The sequence below is a fragment of the Colossoma macropomum genome, unplaced genomic scaffold, assembly GCF_904425465.1.
Source record: "Colossoma macropomum unplaced genomic scaffold, Colossoma_macropomum, whole genome shotgun sequence".
NCBI lineage: Eukaryota > Metazoa > Chordata > Actinopteri > Characiformes > Serrasalmidae > Colossoma > Colossoma macropomum.
Window position 1 is genome coordinate 23530315 of NW_023494799.1, and position 25349 is coordinate 23555663.

The 25349-nt window shown below is 38.8% G+C and overlaps 1 protein-coding gene across 2 annotated transcripts in view; it reads right to left on the reverse strand.

Moving 5' to 3' along the window:
* The window catches only part of LOC118819056 (cell migration inducing hyaluronidase 1), a 173401-nt gene that overhangs the window by 76485 nt on the left and 71567 nt on the right, over nucleotides 1–25349 (reverse strand). Inside the window, exons 2-6 of one of the 2 annotated variants that reach the window (XM_036586671.1) lie at nucleotides 13534–13641; nucleotides 6743–6880; nucleotides 5734–5872; nucleotides 5067–5303; nucleotides 4494–4673 (exon numbers count right to left, since the gene is read on the reverse strand). In XM_036586671.1, the coding sequence (XP_036442564.1) occupies nucleotides 4494–4673; nucleotides 5067–5303; nucleotides 5734–5872; nucleotides 6743–6880; nucleotides 13534–13591 (752 nt within the window). In that variant the 5' untranslated portion in view covers nucleotides 13592–13641. The remainder of the gene's footprint in view (nucleotides 1–4493; nucleotides 4674–5066; nucleotides 5304–5733; nucleotides 5873–6742; nucleotides 6881–13533; nucleotides 13642–25349) is intronic. The other variant, XM_036586670.1, reaches the window with a different exon arrangement.

Genomic DNA, 25349 nt, shown 5'->3' on the forward strand with positions numbered 1-25349 from the left:
TGGTCTCTGTCACACTGCAAATAGTGCCCCACCTTAAAAACTCGTATTAGTGTTTGTGGTGGTGGTATTTGTGCATATGTTTGAAGGAAAAAGTAAAAGAGGCCAAAGAGTTGCTTTTAAATGCTGTAGTTGAAGGGGAAATCCATGGATTTTTCAGAATTCCTGCATAATTCAATAGCTATGATGAAAACGAAATCAATCAGAGTGGTTTGATGTAAAATGCTTGATTGTAAAGATTCAGATTTCTTTACAGTGGTGGTGATAGGAACCAGGGGACACCATGACTACAACACAAACATAGACATTTTATTTACTATCCAAAACCACCAGTGAAACTGTGTGTGTTTTCTGAGTTTTTATATGTAATGTTAATGATGCAAAATAGTTAGAATGACGGTAAATCAAAAAGTATGTTTTTTTGGGGGGGACTGTTCTGCCTTATAAATACCCTGCATGTACTTTTTCACCATGAATAGACTTTAAAAAACACATTTTAGGCCCAAATCATCTTGTAAAATTGTCATAAAACAGTGTCTCACACATCAGGCTGTGTATTCATAACCATTTCCTTTAATAACTTTCTGTGAGGGAGCTTTTAGAGGTTCAGCCATACAATCTTCCTTACACCAAACAAGCTTGATAAAGTATCTTAAGTTTGCTTTAGTTTTGCCCTAGAGATAGAAGGCTAATGTAGCCAGTAAGCTAATAGCCACCAGTCACACTTTGCCTCAAATCATGTGGAGTTGTTAAGAAATCTTTACTAGACTTGATTATGTATTTTCTGACACTGTATGACTTACATAGGCAATGCACAATGCTAACATTACACAGCTACATTAACTTGTAGCTCGGATGCAGACACTACACATTTCTTGGGTGATTGTCTACATTTGGGGAAGAAGTGTGAAAGTGATTTTTGTCTGAGCTTTTTCTTGACAAATTGTAGGCTAAGTTTGGCTAAATCATCACTTAGAGTTGGATCAAAAGAAGCACAGCAGGATTTCACTACAGAAACACATGGAAATGAGTCAGCTCTCTTTTCCCGGGGTTCTGCATTCGCAGTTTCCTATTTTTCTTTATGTTCTTTATTCTTTCATTGAAATGTCTAGGGAACATTCCTATGTATGGTGACCATATTTTGGTTTTTAAAAAAGAGGACACTAGGGGAAGGAGGGCAGCACAGGGCAGACTGTAGAATGTCAACATGAAAGCAAAGCCAAATCTGTCCATGTCCTGAAAAAAAGGATGAATGGTCATCCTAGTGTTGTATTCTTCAGGCCCTTAGTTCTCTCTTTGCAATTTTGAAAACAGACCATGGTCCTATATATTCCAAGAGTCGTATATTTCCAAGTCCCTATATGCTCAGTGTTCTATGTTCTCACCAGGGTCCCATATTTTCACAGCCCTACATTCCCAGCATTCTTTATTCCTACTAGGGCCCTGTATTCTAAGAACCCTACCTTTCCAGTGTCCTATATCCCCAACTTCATACATTTCCAAGTATCTACATTCTAAATGTTCTATATTCCCATCTGGGGCCGTACTATAGAAACTTCTGTAATGTCTGAAATCTTATCTTATCTGTTTAGTCACCATGACAACTTAGTTGGGACTGAATTTAGGACAGAAGCTATTACAGAACAACAGTTCCTAAGTTTATAATCTTATCATTAACTCCAGAAAAGAAAACAGTATTACACAAACATCCTAACTAGACTAAATCTCCTAAATTCCATCCTAACTTTGAGAAAAGCTGTCTTAACGTCTGTTTAACCACCTGTTTCTATCTTTTATGAAGTATCAGGCAGCATAGTTCACTATTACTGGCATAACAACGTTACATTTATCTACACTGAAAACGATGCTTGAGGGTTTTTCCATCGTCCCCTCTTATTACCTTCCTGTGTTAATGTTGATGATGAAATATTACAGTGATGTGGTGAATAATGAGGAGACTGAGCTGCACATGTTTCTGTTTATTAGGAGGAATAACGTTAGAACGCTCGGCTAAAGATTTTGGGAAACTGAAACTGAAACCGGGGAGCAATAGCGCTCTGATACACTGCACAAAGCGCTTATACAATATTCTTAACTTCAAATTTATCCAGCTTTAGTTTTGTTTGACATTTTTAAAACAAATCAGTAACAATAGCTAGCTGTCTGGCTAACTAGCTAGATTGTTTTGATTACGTGTTTACATTTCAGCTGTGGTTGGTTTCTAGGTAACAGACATAACAGTTGATTGTTGACTTTAATCGAGCAAGTTAAGATTTCCTAACTTAAGATGCTGTAAGATAAGATTTCTAAATTAAGGTAAGACTTGCTTCTGTAAGATGAATTTGTAAAAAAAACTCTTGACCCATCAGATCTTAAGTTAAGATGAAAATATAGGAAGTTTCTGTAATATGGCCTCAGGGCCCTGTATTCCCAGAGTCCTATATTCTCCAGGGACCAATATTCTCACAGCCCTAACTAAGTGCTACACAAATAATTACAATAAAATGGAAGGAGAATGAAGCATATTTAAAACACATAAAACAATTATTCAAAAAGTATATGTATAAATAAGGCTTTGCATTACAAAGTTTGCCTTTGCTCGCTGAGGCTAGCTTAGCTGAGGCAAAGTGCATTCCAACTGAAAATTTGGCTTCTTCTTGTTCCTGTATCACCTTCAGAGAGCATAAGACCCTAACCATGACTTTAGAAACCATTTTCCTAAACCATATTTATGCATGATCTATCATATAAAGTGTTGAGGGAATATAGGGCCCTGGGAACCTAAATACGTTCCCCTGCTTCTCTACTCCATCTTAATGAGAAGTGTTTGTAAACTTTTTGCGCTGGTCAGAGCACTTAGTGGTTTTCCACAAGTGACTTCTGGTTTGCAGTCTGGAGTTTCATCAAGATGGCTAACAGCACCTGTCAGAGAGATGCTAATACTACAGCACTAGTAGGCATCGTTATATAAGCAGCTGTTCCTGTTTTGACCTGGCAGAGCATTCGGATAACAGCAGAACACTGATTCATATTCGACTCTGTTCCACTGACAATGTTCTGCAAGCCGGAACAAAGTCTTCAGCTCGACTAGGAAACCCGAAAGTCTGCATTCAGCCTGCCAGTCTGCTCTGTACCGCCACTCTGTTTTCTGCTTACTGTCACGGCACTTCTCACTTTAGTGCGCGATTCCTGAAATTACTCGATTGCAAATTCCTCCTGCCAGCCTTGTTTCCGCCACTTTTGTGAGGCTGTCGTTGTCGACGGAGCTGCAAAAACACGCTGGGATTTGCTCTGTCAAAACCCAACATAATACAAATCAAGAGGGGGCATTTCTGGCAGAAGAGCTAGTGAGCGCGAGGAAGCCTCTTTCGGCACGAGATAAATGAGGTCTAGTGGTTCTTGAGTGGAGAAGTGGAGGCCCAGGATCAGTCTGGATCAGCCTGAAAACCATCTGCTCCAATTTTTAATGCACGTTCGAATGGATTTGTTGCTGATTGAGAAGCAGCTGCTCTGAGATTTTGCATGCTGGACTTGGAATATCTTCTCCAAGCCCAATCATGCCATTAGTGATTACTGGGGGAAATGGAGAGCCGTTTTCAAATCAACAGTTACGGGGGGCTTATTGCAACACCTGGTAAAGGAGGAACCTCTTGGAAGCCAGGACGAAGAATTCAAAAAAAAAAATTGGGTTTGTGACAGCGGCAATCGGCTCTGGCCAAATTTGAACAAAAACAAGGAAATTCTTTCACCTGATCTACTCTGGGACTAAGACAGTTCCAAAACTAAAGCATCCTCCACCTCATGCAGTTTGAGGCTAATGTGATAATTCAGGCATGCAGTGTTGTGCAGTGCTAATTGGTGTAGTATAAGCTTCCATGACTTGTTAGCTTCATTAGCCTTGTAGCTCCAGTACAAAGTTAAAGAACTTGGATTAGCCAAATGATTTTAATGATTTAATGATTTTATAAAAAATTGTAATGAGCTGCTTGTACGTGCTTAAGCACTAAAATTCAATCCAGTAGGAATCTATAGTGTGTAGATTTTATAGTCTGACAGTAATAATTAAGTGATTTTAATCCAGTATGAATCTGCAGTGTGTGTAGTTTTTTACAGTCTGACAGTAATAATTGTGGAGTGATTTTAATCCAGTATGAATTTGCAATGTATGCAGTGTTTTACAGTATCACAGCAATAACTGTGGAGTTAATGGTCTTCTGTAATTCGTTGAACTCGAAGCACATTCGGTAATTGTAGTCCTGTTCCAATCCACCTCATACTAAAATAATAATAAAACCTGCTGGTCGTGTGCCCTGTTGTTATTGTCATTGAGTGTGTCCTGTGCCATAATGCTGAAAACACTAACCTAGCTCCGAAACTGCTTAAAGGATTTTAGAGTGTTTTTTTTGCAGTTGGCACATGGAAAAGGGTCTAATCTCTCACTCTGAGACTCTTTATAGTTCCTACCATCTTTCAGTACCCACTAATGCATACCGCACCTGAAACCAAGCCGGTGAAAGTGACGGCTGCCCAGCTTGGACAGAGCCTTCCTGGCTGTATCCTCCAGGTTGTTGGATCCTTCATCGTTCACCACCATGGCCAAAATCTGGCCATTCTCCACTCCCTCTACATACTGTGCCAGTCGTCTGCTTTCGTCTTTACTGCGGTATGTGTCAAACCTACAAACACACACACACACATACAAAGTGAGTCAGAGAGATAAATCATCATCTGACCACAGACACGTCTGGAAGCCAACAAACATTCCAGACGGGTCTGAGCATAAAGAACTGTTTTGAGGACATCCAAAGGTCAAGTCACTCTTTTCTCTCTCATGAAAATAATTCCACATCAATCACGTGTGGTGTTGCCAGTTGGGATGATATCTTTGCTTTGACAGTTATTGTATAATTTCCATTTCCTGTTTTAATTACAACCACATAATAAATCATTACTTATTTCAAATAAAATGCAGAAATAACGTAATGTAATCTATTATAAAGCAAAACCATCCATAACAAATCAAGGCCAAACAAATGGTTCAGTTTTAACCAGAGAGAATTTACACCGACCTATCATTGTGAAGCACCTCTCCAGTTTTTGGGTCAATGATGTGGACGATGATGCCCCTGTTGCCCCAGCTTCGCTCAAAGTGGTAACTGTTCTCATTGCCTTCTCCAGGATGTAGAGTTTCGTTAAGGAATGTCCACGACAGCTTCTTCTGGCCGTGAATCTCCAGAGTTCCTCCGGTTCCTACGCCAATGTACTTACGCCCGAAGTAACTGTGCTCTTCGTCGCTGTCGTCAGACCTGTTTGGGTATCATAAAATGAGGATCTCATGAAATCTCACAATTATTCAATCAATGTAACAATGTTTGTGCAGAAGTGTTCAATAGCAGTTATAAATAGTCTCAGATCTAAAAGTTGCCTGTTTTGCTGGTCAGTGGCTCATAATTCTCTATTTTTCTAAATGCAACTTACTTTTAGGTAATCACCTATTATACCATAGACATTTTGTTAACACCCATAACTGTTGGATGTGAATATAAGCACATGTTTGCATTAATTAGGAAATGGTAGGACGTAAAACAACAGATCAGGTTAGCTTGCTAGCATTTACCAAACAGACGTGGCTAGGATTGACTTGATAATTAGATGTTTGCATGTGTGAAATATGACTATCCGATGATGACTGTTACTCAAATACACAGAGCTTTTGCTACAAAGCTACTTGGTTACCTGCCATAGAGGGAGATGGTGAGGTTTCCTTTATATGGACAGTCTGCACTCCCAATGTGAAGCTCCCCTTTGTTGCCTATCAGAATGTGTTTGGCTCGCAGCAAGATGGGCAGATTCGTATCAGCAATAACCAGCTTTCCTACCAAGAGCAAAGAACACACAAAGAGAAGTTGTAGGTCTTTTGAAATAATTCCTTTCCTTAATTGAGGAAACCAGACTTTTTTCTAATTACAGTGCTGATGATTTGTAAAGCTGTATATTGTGCATTACAGTAGTACAGTACAAATATGGTATTTGGGAGGGATAGCATACATATACACTGCAAAACACAGTGCTTATTTTTTTGCAGAAAAATTACATATTTAAGTTTATTCTCTGTAGAGGATGTATTAACTTACTTTCACTTAGAATTTTTTTTTTTTTTGCAAGTAATTTTGGAGCATTTATATTGTACCAATCTTCGCTAAATTTTAACACACTGTAAAGGGAGGGTTTTTTTTTTTAATTCTGCAAAAATAAAGAAAATGACAACATAAAAATGAACAGTGTTGGATAACTGACAAGGCCAGTGGAGCCAGTGCCCAGGTGCCTCTGACTGCCAGGGGCCTGGGAGGGGCCTCAGAACAGACCCAAGACCCAAGAGACCTTAAACACTTGGGACAGTGTACTATGCAGGTAAACATTAGGTAAATGAGTAATTAATAAATGAATAAACACATGAAATACATGAATAAATCTTCTCTGGTCCCTCAATTTTTATATTGTTACTTTTTTATATTGTTGTTGTTTTATACTGTAATTTTGTTATTGCATTAAAATGAAGACAAATGTGAACTATTGTTTAAGCTCACCTTTCACATCATTTTGATGTATAATTTATTTCTTATATGTTATGAGTCTTGCTGTTGTTGGAGGAGGACCATGAATTATGACTGAAGTATAGGTTCTTTCTTAATATCAGAGAATAGGTATATCAGTGATGATACTGATGCTGCTGGTGGTGCTGTACCTCCATGCAGGATTTCAATGGAGTGGACAGTGGCAGAGGAGGTCAGGAGCACTTTGCGGCCATAACCGATGGTGACATGGTGGGCTTCACTAAAGCCGGGGGTCCAGGGCTGCAGGCCGGGTACCTTATCTGGACAAACTACACAAACACACACACAAATGTATTAACAGGGAGCAGTTAGGTGTTTTCAGTCAAGGGTGCTGAATTTATAAAGTGACATCAGGCAAAATATTTACCAGTTTTTGTTCATTCACATTTTTGGATACTTCACATCAAACAGAATGTATCATAGCATGTTACAAAGTAGGGGAGACAATAATATATACACATAACTTACAAGTCAAAACTATGATATACATCCTGCTCACTCTCCTTCTGGACTAGTTTATGCAAAAGAGCTGTGTGGCGACCAATCAAATGACAGGTTTTGTTGATTTTCTAAGTAAAGTTAATATACAGTCCTCTGCAGGGAACTTAAATATGGCATTTACCTGACAATTTTAGTGCACAATTGCTATTACCTTACTCCGTTTAATATATTTAAAAAAAAGTATAAATTTGGCATTACTTTTGCATGAGCCACATTTTATGATTATGATATTTTTTTTTCCCCAATATGTTAAATTCAGCAAATAAACAGTTATTGTGCTTTAAAATATGCAGAAGTGTTTTCTCTGTAGAGGATGTGTTCACTTATTTTTACTTAGAAAATCAACAAAAGCATGTAACTTGACAAGGGACGCCCAAACTTTTGCATACGACTGTTTGTGGTGCACTTAAAAAAAAACGTTTAAGCTGGTGGTATTTTAGCGACATGCCCAAAAGCAGTCAAATGACTGTTAAAATAAAAACAACTCCACCCTAAAACAAGTGCACATAAGTCTTTACTAGACTTTATATAAATGTTCAGTTCTTCTATATATTCCTTTTAGTAGTTGCAGTTAAACAGTCCTGAAATCTGGGAATGCTGCGACCCCCTCAGAACCCCCATGTCCCTCATCGCTGCTTAACAAATACAATTATAACTACACAAGCAAAACAAGTTAGTTCAAAATGCTTAATAGAGCAGGAGTCAACTCATGTAGTTCAGAGCGCATACACAAACACACCAAATTAGTCACTGGATAAATATTCTGTGAGTGATTTAATAAGGTTCAGCCAAAATGAGCCTGAACCAAAATAAAATCGATAAAGTCTCTTATCTGCCTCGTCACATGAAGACCAAATCAACACTTTTATTTTGTCTTCAAAAATATTTATTAGTTTCAGGGTCACAGAGCCTGTTGTGCTGGACTGGATAAAGAAACAGTGAGTTTTAATATATAAGCGATTAAGATTAGAGTTATTACAGCGATTAAACTCATAAGTTAAAAGCATTCCAGCTATTTGAGCCATGATGGCTTTTGGTGGACCTTTCATTGGAATGGTGACCTAAACCAAGCAGGGTGGAGGACCCTAGTGAGGGAGGCTATATACACACACACACACACACATACTGACGTTTTATCATCCTTCAAAAATACTCACACATATCGACCAATGTCCTTCTTGTTCTCTCTCTCATACATAGTACTTATATGTAATAATACATACATACATACATACATACTTGTCCCATACATATATGGAAAAAGTACATATTTATATAAGTATATATTAGACCATAGATACAATGTCCCATCTGTATTATATAAATAGGAAAGCATCTATATGCAATTTTAACCTCTTGTAAAAAGTCAGGACCATTTTACCCTGAAAACACACTAAAGCAAGCACACACACACACACACACACACACACACACACACACAAACACACACAAACACAGATATAAGTGTTTTTTCTTGAACTGCAGGTCTGTGTGCTGCTCTGCCCTCCTCAGGCTCGACACAGAGAAAAGCTCAACTCTGCTGCATTGTCATGAAAAGACAATAACCAAATAATTTCTTTAAAGGGCTTTGGATTAAACGTGCTTTATTGACTCATTTATCACCTGTCCTTTCAGCACAGAAGAGCAGATCAGCAACACAAAGAGAAAAAAAACGCCTTCTGTGCCAGGCTCGTGGTTTGCTAACTGCTGTAGTGACTAAAGCTGAATATCAAAACACTCCGGCTGACCACAGGCAGTTCTTAGGCACTGTAAGAGCTAATTTATACAAGAAGTGTTGCAACCAAAAGGAATTCTCACCACAACAAAAACCTTGAAAACCTCATTAAGCTCTAAAAAGCTGCTGAAAAAGACGTTAATGGACTGACAGTTCCTAGGAAGGCCATATCTTCCTTAAAAGCGGATGAGCACTGCTCTAATTACACCCAACGTAGAAGGAAAGCCAATGATATTTCTGCACGCTCAGTTAAAACAAAGCATTTGTGCATTGTGTTGTATAAAACCCCACCATCTTTGTTATTGATGGGAAATGATGGCGCTATCGATATGTTTTTCCCTTCTGTCGTTTGAATTGGGGTGGAGAATCGTTTCTCCGTGGGCAAAAGGAGAGCGCTCATGTTTGTAATTATTGCGAGCCAACAAATGACTTCTGTTTGCAATTACAATAAACTGACTTTGGGTCAAAGAACAGAAGACAAGACTATATTTATTCCCCTATAAAGATGAAAATAGTGCCACTGGGCCTGTCCATGCCAGGGTGGCTATGCCCGACCAGACCACAACAAAACAAGAGAGGACAAAGCCACAGGAGCTGGAGGTGTGCCCTGGCCAATGCAAAGAACTCATATGCTCTCTATGTCTCTCTATCACTGTTTCTCTCTCTCTCAGAGACATCCAGCAACTCTTTGGAGATTTGGAACGTGCCTGCACATTATGTGGCTCTGAATGCTCTCCACCCTACTGTTACTAATAACTGGATAATCAGAACAGCGAGTAAACACTGAAGCTTGAACTGTGCAAACTGTCATATGACTGTATGATTCCTCTCTACAGCAAATCAGGACCAGCTCAAGACTTCAGAGACCTATTTAACCCCCTAAATTGCAAGGGTCAATTCTACTTCAATGCATCCATTCCTCTCACAGCTACATTAGTTTCCTAATACATGCTGGATAATTTATGACAGTAACTGAAAAACGAGTCTTATGGGGCCACATTCTGCATTTTTCTTTTTCTTTTATTTTTCCCTTTCCACTTATAAGACTTGGGTACATCTTTGAGTCAAAAACAGTCATTCATTTCTCCATGGAGCAGCCTGTTTTTGTTGCTCTGCCTTTCAAATGTACACAATATTGCCAAGCGTATGCGAACATACTGATTGAGTTCAGGTGTTTCAGCCACTCCCATTGCTAACAGGTGAACAGAATCAAGCATATAGCCATGCAATCTCTATAGACAAACACTGGCAGTAGAAGGGGTCATACTGAACAGTTCAGTGACTTTAAATATGTCTTAAGAAGCCACCTGTGCCATAAGCTGGTTCCTGGAACTTCTGCCCTGCTAGATCTGCCCTAGTCAACTGTAAGTGCTATTATTGAAAAATGGAAGTGTCTCGGCTTAGCCATGAAGCAGGAGACCACACAAACTGAAGTGTGCTGCAAGTAAAATTCACCTATCCTTCATTGTGTCACTGACTACAGAGATGCCTTTGGAAGCAACACCAGCACAAGGTTTGTGTGTTGGGAGATGCATGAAATGGATTTCTATGGCCAAGCAGCTAAGAAGCATAAGATCACTATAGTAGTAGTGTGAAGCACACTGCAACTGGACTTTGAAGCAGTGGAAATGTGTTCTCTGGAGTGATGAATCACATTTCACTATCTAGCAGTCTAATGGACGAATCTGGGATTGGTGGATGCCAGGAGAATGATCCCTCCCGGAATGCTGAGTGCCACCAGTAAAGTTTGGTGGAGGAGGGATAATGGGCTGGGCCTGTTTTTCAGATCCCTTAGTCCCAGTGTAGGGTGATGTTAACGCTACAGCATACAGAAGTATTTTAGACAATCATATGCTTCCAACTTTGTAGCAGCAATTTGGGGAAGACCATTTCCTGTTCCAGCATGACTGAGCCCCTGTGCACAAAATGAGCTCCATACTGAGTTGAGGAGTTTGGCATGGAGGAACTCCAGTGGCCTGCACAGAGCCCTGACCTCAACCCCACTGAGCACCTTTGGGATGAACTGGAACGTTGATTGTGAGCCAAGCCTTCTCGTCCACCAGTGTCTGACCTCACAAATGATCTTTTAACTGAATTGGTGCAAATTCCCACAAACACACTCCAAAATATTGTGGAAGGCCTGTTATAGCCGCAAAGTGGGGGTGGGCAGTGGTTGGGGGGTTTAAGTCCATATCAGTGCCCATGGTTTGGAAAAGGATGTCCAACAAGCTCATATATGTATATGTATGGCAAATAGGGTATATGTATGTTGGCTTCCCTTCATTTCACTTCTTTCACAAAGCAGTCCAGGCTAAAATATATGGAATATACATGAAAATACATGGAAGAAACTGTTATGTTTGGACTGAAATCTTTAGAAATGTGGGAAAAACAAAAATTCAGTTGTGTGGATCCATTGGAAGCCTGCAATGATCTATTTGCTTCCTGACAGACATGAACAGCATGACGTTTAATGTTTTTCTCACACGTTCCACTCCAATATCTCTGCTACAGACTGCCTGCAGGAACAACACTTCAGTGGGAATGGGTGGGGCTAATGTGCTGTAGGCTTCAACCATGGTTATAAGTAAGTTTCATAGCTGTGATATCACAACTACGATGACAAAACTAGGCTGTTATTGCAGCTCAGTTCCAATAAACAGACTGAGTTTATTGGACGGCCCCATTAAGATTAATAACTACATAATACGCCTGCAGTTTAAATGGTTAATTACTGCAATCTGCTACAACTGATTCAGTGGAATTACTGGGTGGTTTCTGTTACTAGGGTCATTCAGCTTGGACGACTCATTTGGTCACCAGGCAAATTTCTCGACCTTGCGAAAAGCCCTCGTTCACCCTTTTTACTCATCCCTTTTTAACATTAGGTATGAAAGGGATGCTTGAAAAGAAGTGTTGAGCCAGTAACAGCTGAGCTGCACTGATGAACATGCATATGCTGCCCGAAATTTGATTACATTCTGCTGGGTAACAAGTGAGCTGATTTCCACGGTGTAATAGCTCCTGGTTTGGCACATAAAGGAGGTTTTGTGTTTATTCATCTCATGCCGTGGCACATGATAACCATATTCCTGCTGGGAGATTGCCGCAGCACAAATTAGCAGCGCAGCATACGTTAGTGTGGGCAAGAGGCCCAGAGAGAGAGAGACAGAGAGAGAGAGACACTGCAATATTTAAAGACCCCCTGCACTCAAAAATGTGGTTTTTAATGTGTTGTTACGATTATATTGACTGACATTACTATTATATAAACTGTGTTGCTATTGTGAAGAGTTCCCTTTTATCCAAATGAAACCTCCGGCGTTCTTAGCACATTTGGAAAAAGTGATTCATGTGGCGCTACGTAGCAACTCCACTTTGCACGTTCGGTTATTAAATAGTAAAGCATGCTAACAAGAGGATTATGAGGTGGCAGCAGGGGACTTCACCTACAAAACATACCTGAGCTAACGTAGCTTACTTGTTTTAAATGTTTGGCCCGTGCAGTAAGCTAATAGCTAAAACTGATTAATTATATTAATATTTCAAATCAGAACAGTGTCAAATTTATAGTCCACATCTGTCTAATAAGCTGTCAAATATGGTGTGTGGACCTGTTTTTTCTAATAGCATGTAGCATTCTATTGCATTCTATTCTTAGCAAGCTACAGATTCACACCACCACAGGCAGCTTCAACATCCTTGTTAGCACTGTAAGTTAGTATTAGCTCAGCAAGAAGGCTTCAACAGCTTTACATGCAAACACGCAGGTACATCCCAGCTCAGCGAAGCCCCACTGAGGTAGGTTTAGGGAATAAAGACTCAAATCTGAGCAAGCGAATTTGAGTAATTGGTGCCGGAGTGAAGACAGAATGTTTATTAAAGTTACACTGGAAGCTTTGCTTCTTATCCGCTTCACCAAGTTTTCACTGAGTTCTTTTTGAATTTTCTTTTAATGAGCAGATTCATCTACTCGAAGAAGGTGTCTAAAGCACAAGCCATGCTACAAAATGTTCTTCAACATGTTTTATGCAGTTACACATTTCCACCAAATCTCCAAAACTTCCATAGTGTTCAATCTTTTCATTTCATTTCATGTTGTATAAACCATTGCTGCGATATAAATAAGCATATGCAAGATGAATTTAAAGTCACCCAAATATCTGTAAGATGCCTAATATTCTACTGTCAGAGGGAAGCTTTCAATATTACAGAGGGGTGTGGTAACATCATAGTTACACTTGTCTGACACATAATGGTAATAAAAATATTTAGGTTTGTTCTGACTGAACATTTTATCAGATACACCTACCTTATATGTCCACTATATACGTTCACAATTACTGACTGAATTCCATCTCTTACCTCAGTTGTTAATGGAAAGATACCATCATAGGACCCAACTGACAAGATATTACAATATCTGGTCGGGAGTGGCTCTGTGGTCAGAAATTGACCAGTTATGGATGAGGCTGATAAATAAATCAACAGATAGACTACAGTCTGTGAATGTAAATGTACAAAGTGCACCCATATGGCAGGGGTTTCTGATAAAATGGCCAAAGTACAAAGTAGATGTTTCTAATAAACTGGACAACAAAACCCTAACTGAGCAAAGCAAATGAGAGAGAGAGAGAGAGCGAGAGAGAGAGAGAGAGAGATTCAGTACAAAAACCATGGACCTACCAGCCTGAATAATGGGCAGAACGAGAACAGCTCCGAGAAGTGCAACACAGGTCCTCATTTTTCAGCGCTGTCGGTAGATTTCAGCCAGACTGAGTTTCAAGGCACCTGCTGAAAGAAACATCAATAAATAATCTGAAGGAGCAGCGGGCCACACAGAGTCAGTTCAGCACACACTGTACGCTGGCCTGTCTGGGTGTGTGTTTGAGCACCGTGGGCTGTGTTTAAGCTCACAGGCTTTCATTGCAGTCTGAGAGCACCCAGACTGCTGAATGAAACCAGCACTTTACTCAGAACACAAACTATTAACTAAGGCCCAACGGACAGGAGAATATTGCTGCTGCACTGATGTCAAGGGGATAAAAATTTAAATAAACTGATAATACAAGTTGATCAAGTTTACCAGTTCAACCTGTATTGCTTCTGAAAAGATTAGCATAATCAGAAATATAATACTTTTTTTCACCAAACACAAGACATTTCTCTTGGTGTAGATGTCAAATAAACACACTGCTGTGAAAATGTGTCAAAGATAAATTCACTTCTGGGCAAAAAAAAGTATATATGATAATGTTTTTTTACTGATGGGAGTCCAGATTTAAACTCTATAGAGAACATGTGGTCTCATATTAAACACAAACTAGCTTGGCAATGTTTTTCAGCTGTTTGAAGCCATCTATGCTGAGTGGGAAAAGACTGACTCTAAAAGACTGTCTGCAAATGTACATATAAAACTTTAACATCTAAATAAATCAAAGGGAAAACTCTCCCACATTAAGTTACTTCATCTATTTTTCTAATGATTTATTATTAAGATCAATAAAAGCTTAATGTTTTGCCATTTTGGGCCTGGCCCTTTTTCCTTGATATGTATTTATTTATTTATTTTTTTGCCTAGAAGTATGCACTGTATGCAAAATACAAACACAAAAAAAATTTTTGCAATGGATGTTTTGAACAGCTGTATTGAAGTTACATACTGTTATGTTTAATATAGTACGTTTAAATTTAACAAATATATAGACATATATAGTTTCCACAAGGGTTTTCAAACTTTTGCATATGGCTGTAACGGAGGAAACATATTTTACATGTTAATGTAAACATTTTTCCAAGCAATTTTGGACTTTTTTTGTTCCATTCTTACACATTTTAACACAATGCAATAGATACCTGGAGTTTTTAAATTATGTAAAAATAAATAGACACTGCGACGATATCCTACATGGCCATAAGTATGTGGTTAGTCATTAACCCCCTAAATTGCCAGAGCTCACCAGCCTAAAGTTTTTATATACTTCTATGACTTAAGAATAGCTCAGCCAGTTTGTATTGACATCCCTGTAGTTACTGAACAATAAGCCTGAGATTTTAAGGGGTTAATATGATGAAACCATTAAAATCCTTAGAAATGAGTCAATCTCACAACAGATGTTTTTGGTACATGCTCAACAATGGTGCTACTAGGATATTCAAGCATCTTCTCTGTGGCTGACACCAAGAACAATTTAGTGAATACTTCACTCCCATTGAAGCCAAAGTCACTAAGCATTCTTTCATAAGTTCACTAGAATGGTACATTGATGGGCCCATTGCTATTTTTAGAATTATTACTTTGTAAAGAGTTCACTGAGGAGATTAGTTAAGGAAGCTAATGCTAACACTATAAGCTAACACTATGCTAGCCTCCGCAGAATGAGTAGTTTTACTCATTTCAAACTCAACATAGAAAATCTACGCTTTGCTTGACGCAAGTGTGATTGTAGATGCACGTGTGAAAGCGCACTATATTAGGTTAGTAGCTTTAAGCTATAGTAAGCAAGAAAGCTAACGTGTCAGTTCACAGTGTCAAGAGGAAAAAAGGACGCTTTACTTGTCTCTGCACACGATTCAGTGTAAATGTAGACTTTTTGTGAGGGGTGCAGGTATTGTTTTATGACAGCTACTAAGTTAAGCTAACTAGCAAGCACAGTTGCTAATTAACCAATTTAGATGTTTAAGAGTGGTATAAAATTACCAAACTGTGAAATAATCACAGTTATGATGGTGGGCCCAGCTGTCTGTCAAGCAGGTGGAGAATGAACTACAATTAGAAATGGAAGTTCAGTTCACTTTTGGGTCAGTTGTTGTTTTTGAATGTGGCATTTCCACAGATGCTGCTAAATCTGTGGACCCTTAACATCAGCCAAATCCTATTTACAATATACTGTTAACCTGATGAATGGCCAGGAACCACTTATGGGTCTAGACTTTCATTCCTTTCTCTTATTACTTAATATCTCAGCCGGTTTGCTTTATTTTCAATGTAGTAATGGGTTTGATGGGTTAAACATACCTATATATATTGGTCTGATTATTAACACACAAACTCATTATCAAATACCACCATTGGTTCAGCTGAGTTTTCATTCTTTTCCCTGAAACTTCTTTGAGCTCAGAGGAACGGGGAGGTATATGCAAATCTTCAAAGAGATTACAGGAGCACCTCCAGTATGATTTTCAACATCCTAAAAGGATCAAAGAATTCAACAGGGAGGAGAGTAGAGGAGACCAAGCTAATAATAGTGCTTGTTTAACTATGGTTATATAAAGATGTTATGTAAGCCCCATAGGCAAGGCCGAAGTAAAATCTACCCTGGTTTAACCATCCCAGGCACCTCTATTAGCTAATGTGTGGTCAGTGATCCATATAGAGACCCCTTTGACTGGTTCAGATCTGCCTCCAGAGTAGTGAGTGAGCTGTATGTCCACGGTGGTCAGTAAAATGGGTCGGCATGTGGAATTGGAGCTTTCTATGTGTTTCCCATCACTGTATAAAAGAAGATCCATGCTGCCTTTATTGTTGGATACGTCCCTCATCAACAGTGTCCTAGTTAATCTGAATACACATTTATATCACAGTTACACATAGTTAATGCACAAAAATCTCCTTGGCCATTTTCATTCCACTGAGCTGCCACTAGGGGCCTAGATAGGGATTAATTTGCTTGCACAAAATAGCAGTTTGTGGTATAAGCAGAATAAAAATCTATGAATTCTCATCTGTGATGGATCACATTCTTCACATATGAATATAAATGTGACAACAGCACTGACAAATCACGTTATTAAAGGAGAAAAACTGATTAAAAGGCAGAAATAGATGCTGCCTCAGCATTAAAGAATTAAAAGAACCGGTATAGAAGAGAACTGAAGTGCGAGAAAGAAAAGTGAACAAAACTGTCTATGGGATCAATGTTCAAACAGAATTAAATTAAACCATACTGAACTTCACTGCATAAGTTAATATTTCACTTATATTAATGCCTGCTTAAAGTGTAGTGAAGGCCGCACAGGAGGGTACCTCCCTTTTTTTGATCAGTGGCTCCAATATCTTCAGTAAAAATGGAGCGAGGGCCAGGGGACCGCATGAGGAAATTACAGGTTGAAAAGTCAGAAAGCCCTCCATTTTGTCGGCTGCTTCGAAGGACAAATTAAAAAGCTGAAGAAAAGTAGCCAGTGCAGCAGGTGGCAATTAGATAAAAAATCTGCAGTCGCATTGCAACGCAAAGACAAGCTTAATGCTTTTAAAGCTCCTGTTTCCAACAGCCTGGGTCATTTTCTCCTGCTCACAATCCAATTCCTTCCAACTCCTGGGACTGTTTTCACTTTTCAGCCTTTGCTATGTGATATTTTCCAATAAAATTGCTGTTCTGAAGTATTCATCTGCTGTGCATAACAACCTCTGGCTATTTGGGCTTGCTGTCCAGACACCATTTGTTGTATTGTGTCCTGTCTAATGGCTTCAGTTCCTCTTTGCTGTGCTGGAAGTCTCTCCTATTCTCTGGACTGTCCACGTCCACCACTCGAGGACCATTCATTAGGTTGCCAGAGCACTGCTATCTGTAATAGACTGCCTATCATTTGTAATGCTATGCTGTTACAGTTAACATATAATTTGCACTGTCTATTTACTCAGGTCTGCACTCTCATAGAAGATATTTTTATACACGTTCCTGTCTGTCTCATAATGTCTTGTCTTGTTTATCTATTGTACGGTATTTATTGTTGGGCTTTGAGTCCAGTTTTGCACTGTGGTGTATTATTGTACAGTAATTCACCATTGTATTACACTGTCTTTTAATTGTGGGCCTGTAGTCTATACCTTGGTCACTATGTGGTCCAGGAAATATTGTTGGCCCTGTCTTGTATGTTGCACTAGAGAAACATTATTTCACTCCACAACAGCTTGTTCCAACCACACAACCTGATTGGTTGAAAAGTGGTAACTGTATCATTCCACAGTTGCCAAGTAACAATTTAACAACTTTACGCTAAGCTGCTGCCATTAACTACCATTAGCTTCTTTAAAAAAGGCAAAAGTAGAAAAATGAATGTATTAGGAAAGACAGACACGGTTTGGTTTATCACTAAGCTGTACAGTGATGCAAATTTCTGTTACCAGACTTCACATTTTATTATTGGAATCACTTTGTGGCCCAGCTGCCAATATTAAAAGTGTACAAGCTCACATGCATAAATGCAAAGTCACATGCATACATTCTTCTCTAATACTTGGTTATGAGTCCCTTCCTGTCCATTTTAACCCACTATCTCACTACCTTTGTGCTTCAGGTCTGAGCAGAACACAACACTGATACTCCCACCTTCCAGGGTGACAACTGTAGGGTGCATACAGTCTTTTGTAAAAGTTTGAATGCCCCTGGTCGAATTACATGTTTTGCATTCAAACGTACAGAAGTGTGCATTCTATAGAGGTTGTGTTAACTTATTTTCACTCAGAAAAATTAACAAAACATGTCATTTGACCAGGGGTGCCCATACAACTTCAGGTCCAAATATATGTGTATGAATGTGGGTGTCAGTGAGTAAGATTGGTTATTGGAATGATTAGATAGTTTCCCCAAGCAGTGGAACACTGGGGCTGACTAAAATCACCAGACCTCCATCCCAAATCTCCATTAGGAGCAGCAGGTAAAACAGGCAAACTCAAACTCTGGCTGAAATGTGCATTTTGTGGGATAAAATGGACAGGAACCCTCTCACCAATCTCATGCGACTGGTGTTATGCTTATCCAAAAGGACTGATGCTGTTATTAAGACAAGAGTAGGTAAGACACGTAAAAGTGTACTTAAGAAGTAATTAATTCATTAGCGTTCATTAGCAAAAACAGATATCTTGATTTTTAATAAATGTTTTTTTTTATTGTGCATTCTAGGTAATATCAGTCAAACTGCAGTTGGGTTGTTTTGATTGAGGAAAAACAACAAAATATAGGCAACTTACAAAATTGAATTTTTATGTTTCCATTTAATGGATACACATTTCTTTAAGTGCAATATTTAACATTCTTTACATAAAGCAAGCAGGTAAAGAGCTGAAAACTGCAACACAAACAGCCCATTAATGGTCAATATTCAACATCTAATATCATATACTGGAAAATCCTAAGACTGAATTTCAAATACCTCACGCTTCCTACATAATGCACTATTATTATACATAACTAAATTATAGTTATGAAATTTTGGCTTTTCTCCCCAAATATTGAGCTTTATGTCCAGTATGAATTGTGCTCACATGACTGAATCCAAAGTGGTTCTCTTTTAGACACACTGAGCTCTGTTTAGATGCAGTAGCTGTTATTGAGACCTGCATGCTGCCCTTTGTAGGGAGAATGGAGCCGTTTGAGATTTGGCCTAAAACAGTTGGTGGCAGTGCTGCATCACCTGACCCGAATACTGCGCGCTGATTGGCTGACCGGATTTATCAGGTTCTGCTCGACAACAGCGCTGGTGTTTGATCGTTTCTGCTGAAAAATGTGAACTTGCAACACCTTGACAATGAACGGCTTTTGTGAGAAAATGTATTTAGGGTCCAGAGTGCGCTATGTGTTAGAAGAACAACCACCAGCTCGTTTTATAGGATGGCATTTATCATTGTAACTAATTTTTTTCAGTGAGCTTAACTAAAATCAAATTGGTCTAATTGTGCAACCGTTGTGTACAAGCAATAGAACACTTATCACAAATAAACTTATGAAATGAAATTACAGCTGGTCTACTGTATAGTTGTATAAAAAGGTCTTTTTGACTCGACTCTTTCAACTTATTCTTATCTATCAATTCTGCTTATTCATATTTATCAATTCCTCTGTTACTCACACAAGAACCAGACACTTTAGGACACACAGAGTGTCCCACAGTCCTAAAAATGATGTTTTTATTTGTGTTTGAGGTTCAGATGTTGAGAATTGCACCATTACCATTTTAGGGCAGAAACGACCTTTGTATTGTGTCACAAGGTGCAAATATTGCTGAACAAACTGATAACTGCACAGATTGATCGGTCTGTCATTTTAAATCAATATCTCAATCAATAACACGCTCAGTTGGACTATCTGAGACTGCAGCTGCTAGGTTAAATAGTTTTTTCTATAGGTCCAAGAAGGTAAATCATTATTTTCAGTTAGAGAACATGTGTGGATACAAGAGCTTAATTAACCCCGTAAAATGCTGACTTATTTCCATTATTAATCTGAAGACTTATTATTCAAAAACTATTCCATAGCTACTATAAACTGAATTATTCAGTATATACCATGAATTGTTCAGTGAGTAGTGAACATTATTCGGTATTGAATGAATTATTCAGTGACTACTATAAATAGTTCAGTAACTACTTTAAACGATTCAGTAACTACTATAAATGATTCAGTAACTACCATAAATCATTTAGTAATTACTGTAAAAGTTTCAATATTTAGTAAATGTGTAGACGTTACGAGGACCCTTAAGCTGTGTCTGTATGTTGCTATCAATAAAGAAATATTAAAGAATGATAAAGAATTGTTTTTCTGTATCTCATCATAATTGGTGAAAACTCCGTGGTGACGTGCATGTCATGTAAATGTTGCCATGGTAACAGCAAGACTGGTATGACTCGTGTTCTTGCGCGTGTATGGGGCATTGGTGTTATCCACCATGCTATCCTTGTTTTGAATGCATGCAAATGTTTCTCAATACAGCAAAAGCATTTTCATTCAAATTCATGTTGTGCTTGACTGAGTATGCTTGAACTTCACCTGTGAGCTTTCAGTTTCCATGTTTTGAGACAAATCAGTAGCTAACTTATTCAACTATTTTGGCTGATGGCATAATTTGGGAAAACTCTTGTTAAATTGCTGGCCATCGCAGTATGCTGACATAGCTACTGATACTGGGAGACTTTCGTCTGTGGTCCTAATGTAAATGCAGCTAGAGTTTAGATGGTTCAAAGTAAAAAAAACTTTACATAATGTCTGCCTTCTATCCCTAAATGTTGATCGGCCAGGACATGTTTAGTGTCCAAAATTTGCTTCTTTAGTTTTGCACTGGACTTATGAGGCTAATGCAACTACTATGGAGGCACCAATTAGCATGTTTGCTACATTTTCTTTATAGTTCTAATACAAACTTCAGATAATAAACATGTCTTGGCTGGTTGAATAAATTTGGTTTAACCCCTTAAAATCCCAGTTTTACATTTTAAGGCCTATTATTCCGTAAGTGCAGGCACTCCAAAGCAAACTGTCTGAGCTATTCTTAGGTTATAGAAGTGTGTAAAAAAAACTTTGGATTCACTGGCAGGCCTTCAAAGGGGTTTAGGAGAGGACTGTGGAACATTTACTTTTAACCATAAATCTACAGCAGAATATCTATAATATTCACTACCGTGTGTGTGCAGATGTCAGTAAGTAGAGGCGGATAATTGGGATGATTGAATAGAGAGTTTATTTAAGATCGCTGCGCACCTCCAAGAATTCTCTGAAGACAAGACTCACAAACACACACAGATGTATGTGGCCATTTAGCAGAGGAGCAGGTGCAGACAGCTTCCTCTGGGCAGAGCTGTTTGGGTCAGAAAAACAACCTCTGCCCTGAGGAGTGACACACACACACACACACACACACACACACACACGCACACACACACACACACACACAGACACACAAACAAATACACACATACACACACACACACACACACACACATACACACACACACCCACACACAGTCTTCAACCCTCCCAGATCACAACTGTGAGGAGCGGCTATCCTGCAGAATAGAAAGCAGAGAAAACAAATCAACAAACAGCAGATTTGGTTTTATACAAGACAGGATGTGACATCATTCACAGCCTTATAAAAAAAAAAAAATATTTCTAAAGTATATCATATCAATATATTGTAGTTATATTTTGGAATATATATATATATATATATATATATATATATATATATATATATATATATATATATATATATATATATATATATATATATATTACAAGCTTAACATCATAAGAGTAGAAGAAACATTTTTGGTACTGTATAGAAGCCTTTTCAAAAACCACCTACAGCGCATTTTCCATCAACCTTTGCACGATGTAAAGAACTCTTTAATTATGCAAAGGGTTCTGTGAGTGCAGATGTAAATATTTATATGAAATAATATCTCCAATCCCTAATTTTAACCACCATAAATATTGTTTTTGTTTCTCCTAGTTTATAAAAGCACTCTAAAAAGTTAGGAGCACTTGAGTCCTGGAAACATACAAAAACAAGTACACTCACTCTCCCTCTCGCACGCACAGATGCCATTCCAAAAGCATGTGAATCGCATCACATGTTGCTTAGATTGCGCTGGAAAGCCCTGACTGTGCAGCTCAGAGAACACATCTCTGGCCAGGCGTGCAGACAGAACGAGAGAAAACAAATCAACAAGCAGCAAAAACACATTTACATACAGCAGCAGGCGCAGTAAATAAGGCCAGCTGTTTCACAGGTGAATTGATGATGTGGTCTTTGCGCAACACGGGCGGGCGAGCTCGGTGAAAATAATGCTACTAATAGCTCTTCTCCTCTCTCTCCCTGTTCAAGTGTAAAAGAGCCCATCAGATGAGCTCCTAGCCAGCCTCATTTACTCCTGCAGAATAGCGTGATGGAATTCTGAGAAAATGGAGCGAAAATCCCCTTATTGGGTTTACTAATGCACAGACGAGATTTCCCTAGAGCCAAATAGCACAGAATCTCTGAAGAGCAGGCACATGGTTTATCAGTAGATCAAACATGCAAAACAGGTGCATTACTGATGATTTGTAGCTCATTTGTTACAGTCTGTAATCGGTTTGTTTGATTACAGTAGACCAAGCTACATGTGAAAACACAGTCTGTGCGTAGTATACTCATCCATGTACTTATTTACTTATTCATGCAACGTTCAAGGCTTCTTTGCTTTCTTTTTTTTTTCTTAATTTTGGCTTGTGCCTGCAAATCACAGCCATAATGTTATCCGCAATAACACACTCCCTCTCTCATTCTATTGCTTTCAAACAACAGTTCTGCAAAACAAGGAAAAATTAAAGCAAAGAAAGGCCCAGAAATTGCATCAAATGTGCTTTGATATCGGCCATCCCTTCTGCCAGATAAGTAGTGCCCTTCTGCATTACAGATAGAAGCATAAAACTGCCACAAGATCAGATTCAGCTCAGTTTTTTCAGTATTTGTCAGATGAAGCTGAAAGCTATTTTGTTCCAGTCAGTCTGTAAATCATTTTGCATCTGATCATGTTTGGTTAACTGTATTCTGTTGGTTTCTAGATGATTCTAGTTTGTTTAGTTCGCTCGCTTATGATCAGCAATGGGTTCAGAATTTGATACTACCGAATCTGACAAAACAGGCTGCAGGTCAAACATTAGCTTATCAAAGCTACCTAATGTGTTTATTTTCTGTTTTGTATGTGCTAAAGTAGTATGCTTAGCTGGAGTGTAAACAGCACAAGCAGAAGAGGGCTTATATGTTGTGCTGCGATAGATGGGCTGCAGTCTGTAACTTTACACTGATATAGTGAACCTGTAACGTTGCTGTTTCTAATAATGTGGCCAGTTATTGGAAGTATAAGGTGCATGTTTCTAATAAAGTGGCCAGTTAGTGAAAGTACAAGGCTGGGTGTTTCTAATAAAGTGGCCAGTGAGTGAAAGCACAATGTAGGTGTTTCTAATAAAGTGGCCAGTTAGTGGAAGAACAAGGTAGGGGTTTCTAATAAGGTGGCCAGTTAGTGGAAGTACAAGGTAAGTGCTGTTGTGTAAAGGTACAAAGTAGTGGAAGCATAATGTAGGTATTTCTAATAAAATGGCCGGTAACTGAAAGTACAAGGTAGGTGTTTCTACTAAAATGGCCAGTTAGTGAAAGCACAAGGTAGATGTTTCTAATAAAGTGTCCAGTTAGCAGAAGCACAAGGAAGGTGTTTCTAATAAAACGGCCAGTTAGTGGAAGCACAAGGTTGGTGTTTCTAATAAAGTGGCCAGTGGGTGGAAGCACAAGGTTGGCATTTCTAATAAAGTGGCCAGTTAGCGGAAGTGAGTGATGCACTGCCAAACCTATGATGTCAGACTACAGCTGAGTTGTGGAAATCCACAAGGGATAAAACTATCCACTTTCTCATTCGGCAGGGAGTGGACAGTAGGGGTCACACACTATCCCCTGTGGTGTGACTGTACTGACAGTCTGCTAGGGTCATTAAAAAGCTCCAGCTAATTCAGAGGAAGTACGTGCAGCCTGCATGATACCCAGGGGTTTCAATGGGATTTCAGAGGTGGGGGAGCCCTATTTTTTACATGGATGTCAACATCGTGAGAAGCTAATATTGTTTCTTCTTTGCAGAGATTTCAGCACTGATGAAATGAAAAGGTGATCAAAACGAAAACTTGTTTCTTAAAGGCTTAATTAGGTCTTAAAGACTTTTTTAGTTTTCCTTGTTTTGCATCAAAATACTAAAGATAATAGTTTAAACTAGCAAATAGAACTGTCTCAAACAAATATGCCACCCATCTGAGGTCAAGAATCCTTCCTGCCCTTTTCTGAAGTGGCCAGCAGTTACAAAGCAGAGGGTTCAAATCCCAGGATTGACCCTATCCTGTGTGTGCTCTTAGGCAAAGCTGTTTCTGAATAGTTACATGAAGTTCACAAAGACTGTATTAGAAATGATTTACATTTCTGTCAAATTACAGTACCGCTTAACTCCATTTGCCATTCACATGACCCAAAGGTGCCAGAGTTTTGCTCCAGCCCGATGTAATCCATTATCATACCAAACTAGAAGCTCATTCACATGAAGACAGCTGTGAAAACTGGAGAAAATTAAAATGATGAAGCAGTGAAACTGTCAAAATTATTCTTTTCCCCCCTAAATGTGACATGATATATTCTATACAAATGATTAAGCATGCCTGAAAAGTCTCAAAAACCACATAAGCAAGTCTATTTTGAGCAAGTAATAAAGTAGCTATAAGCTTCCATTACTTAAAGAAGTCTATTATTTAAAGAAGTCTTGGTTGCTGAGCTACATCATTTTTTTTTCCTTTTAATGACATAACTATAATGAAAAAGACCAAAAGACAGCATGAGTGCGTGTTGATTCTGCACATATCTTTATGCTAGACATCCAGCCAAAAAAAAAAAAAAAACACTTCTGTCACGTTCCCTCATTCCAGATAGCCAAGCCGACGCATCACTGAATGTGCCCCGTCAGAGATGAGTGCAAAAAGCGCCCTGAAAGATTCTCCCACAGCATTACATCACCCTGAGAGCAGCAGAAGCGTGATAAAACCCTCAGGCTCCTGGGATTCGCCTTTGCTATGCTATGCTATCTCACTTTTGCCTGAATATCTCCAGCATGGTTGGGTATCTTCTCAAGAGAAACCATTGACCCTCGCTGCTTTCCCCTATCCAGCCTGATAGCCACATTTCCACATCCTCCATTGAAGCTGACTCCACTC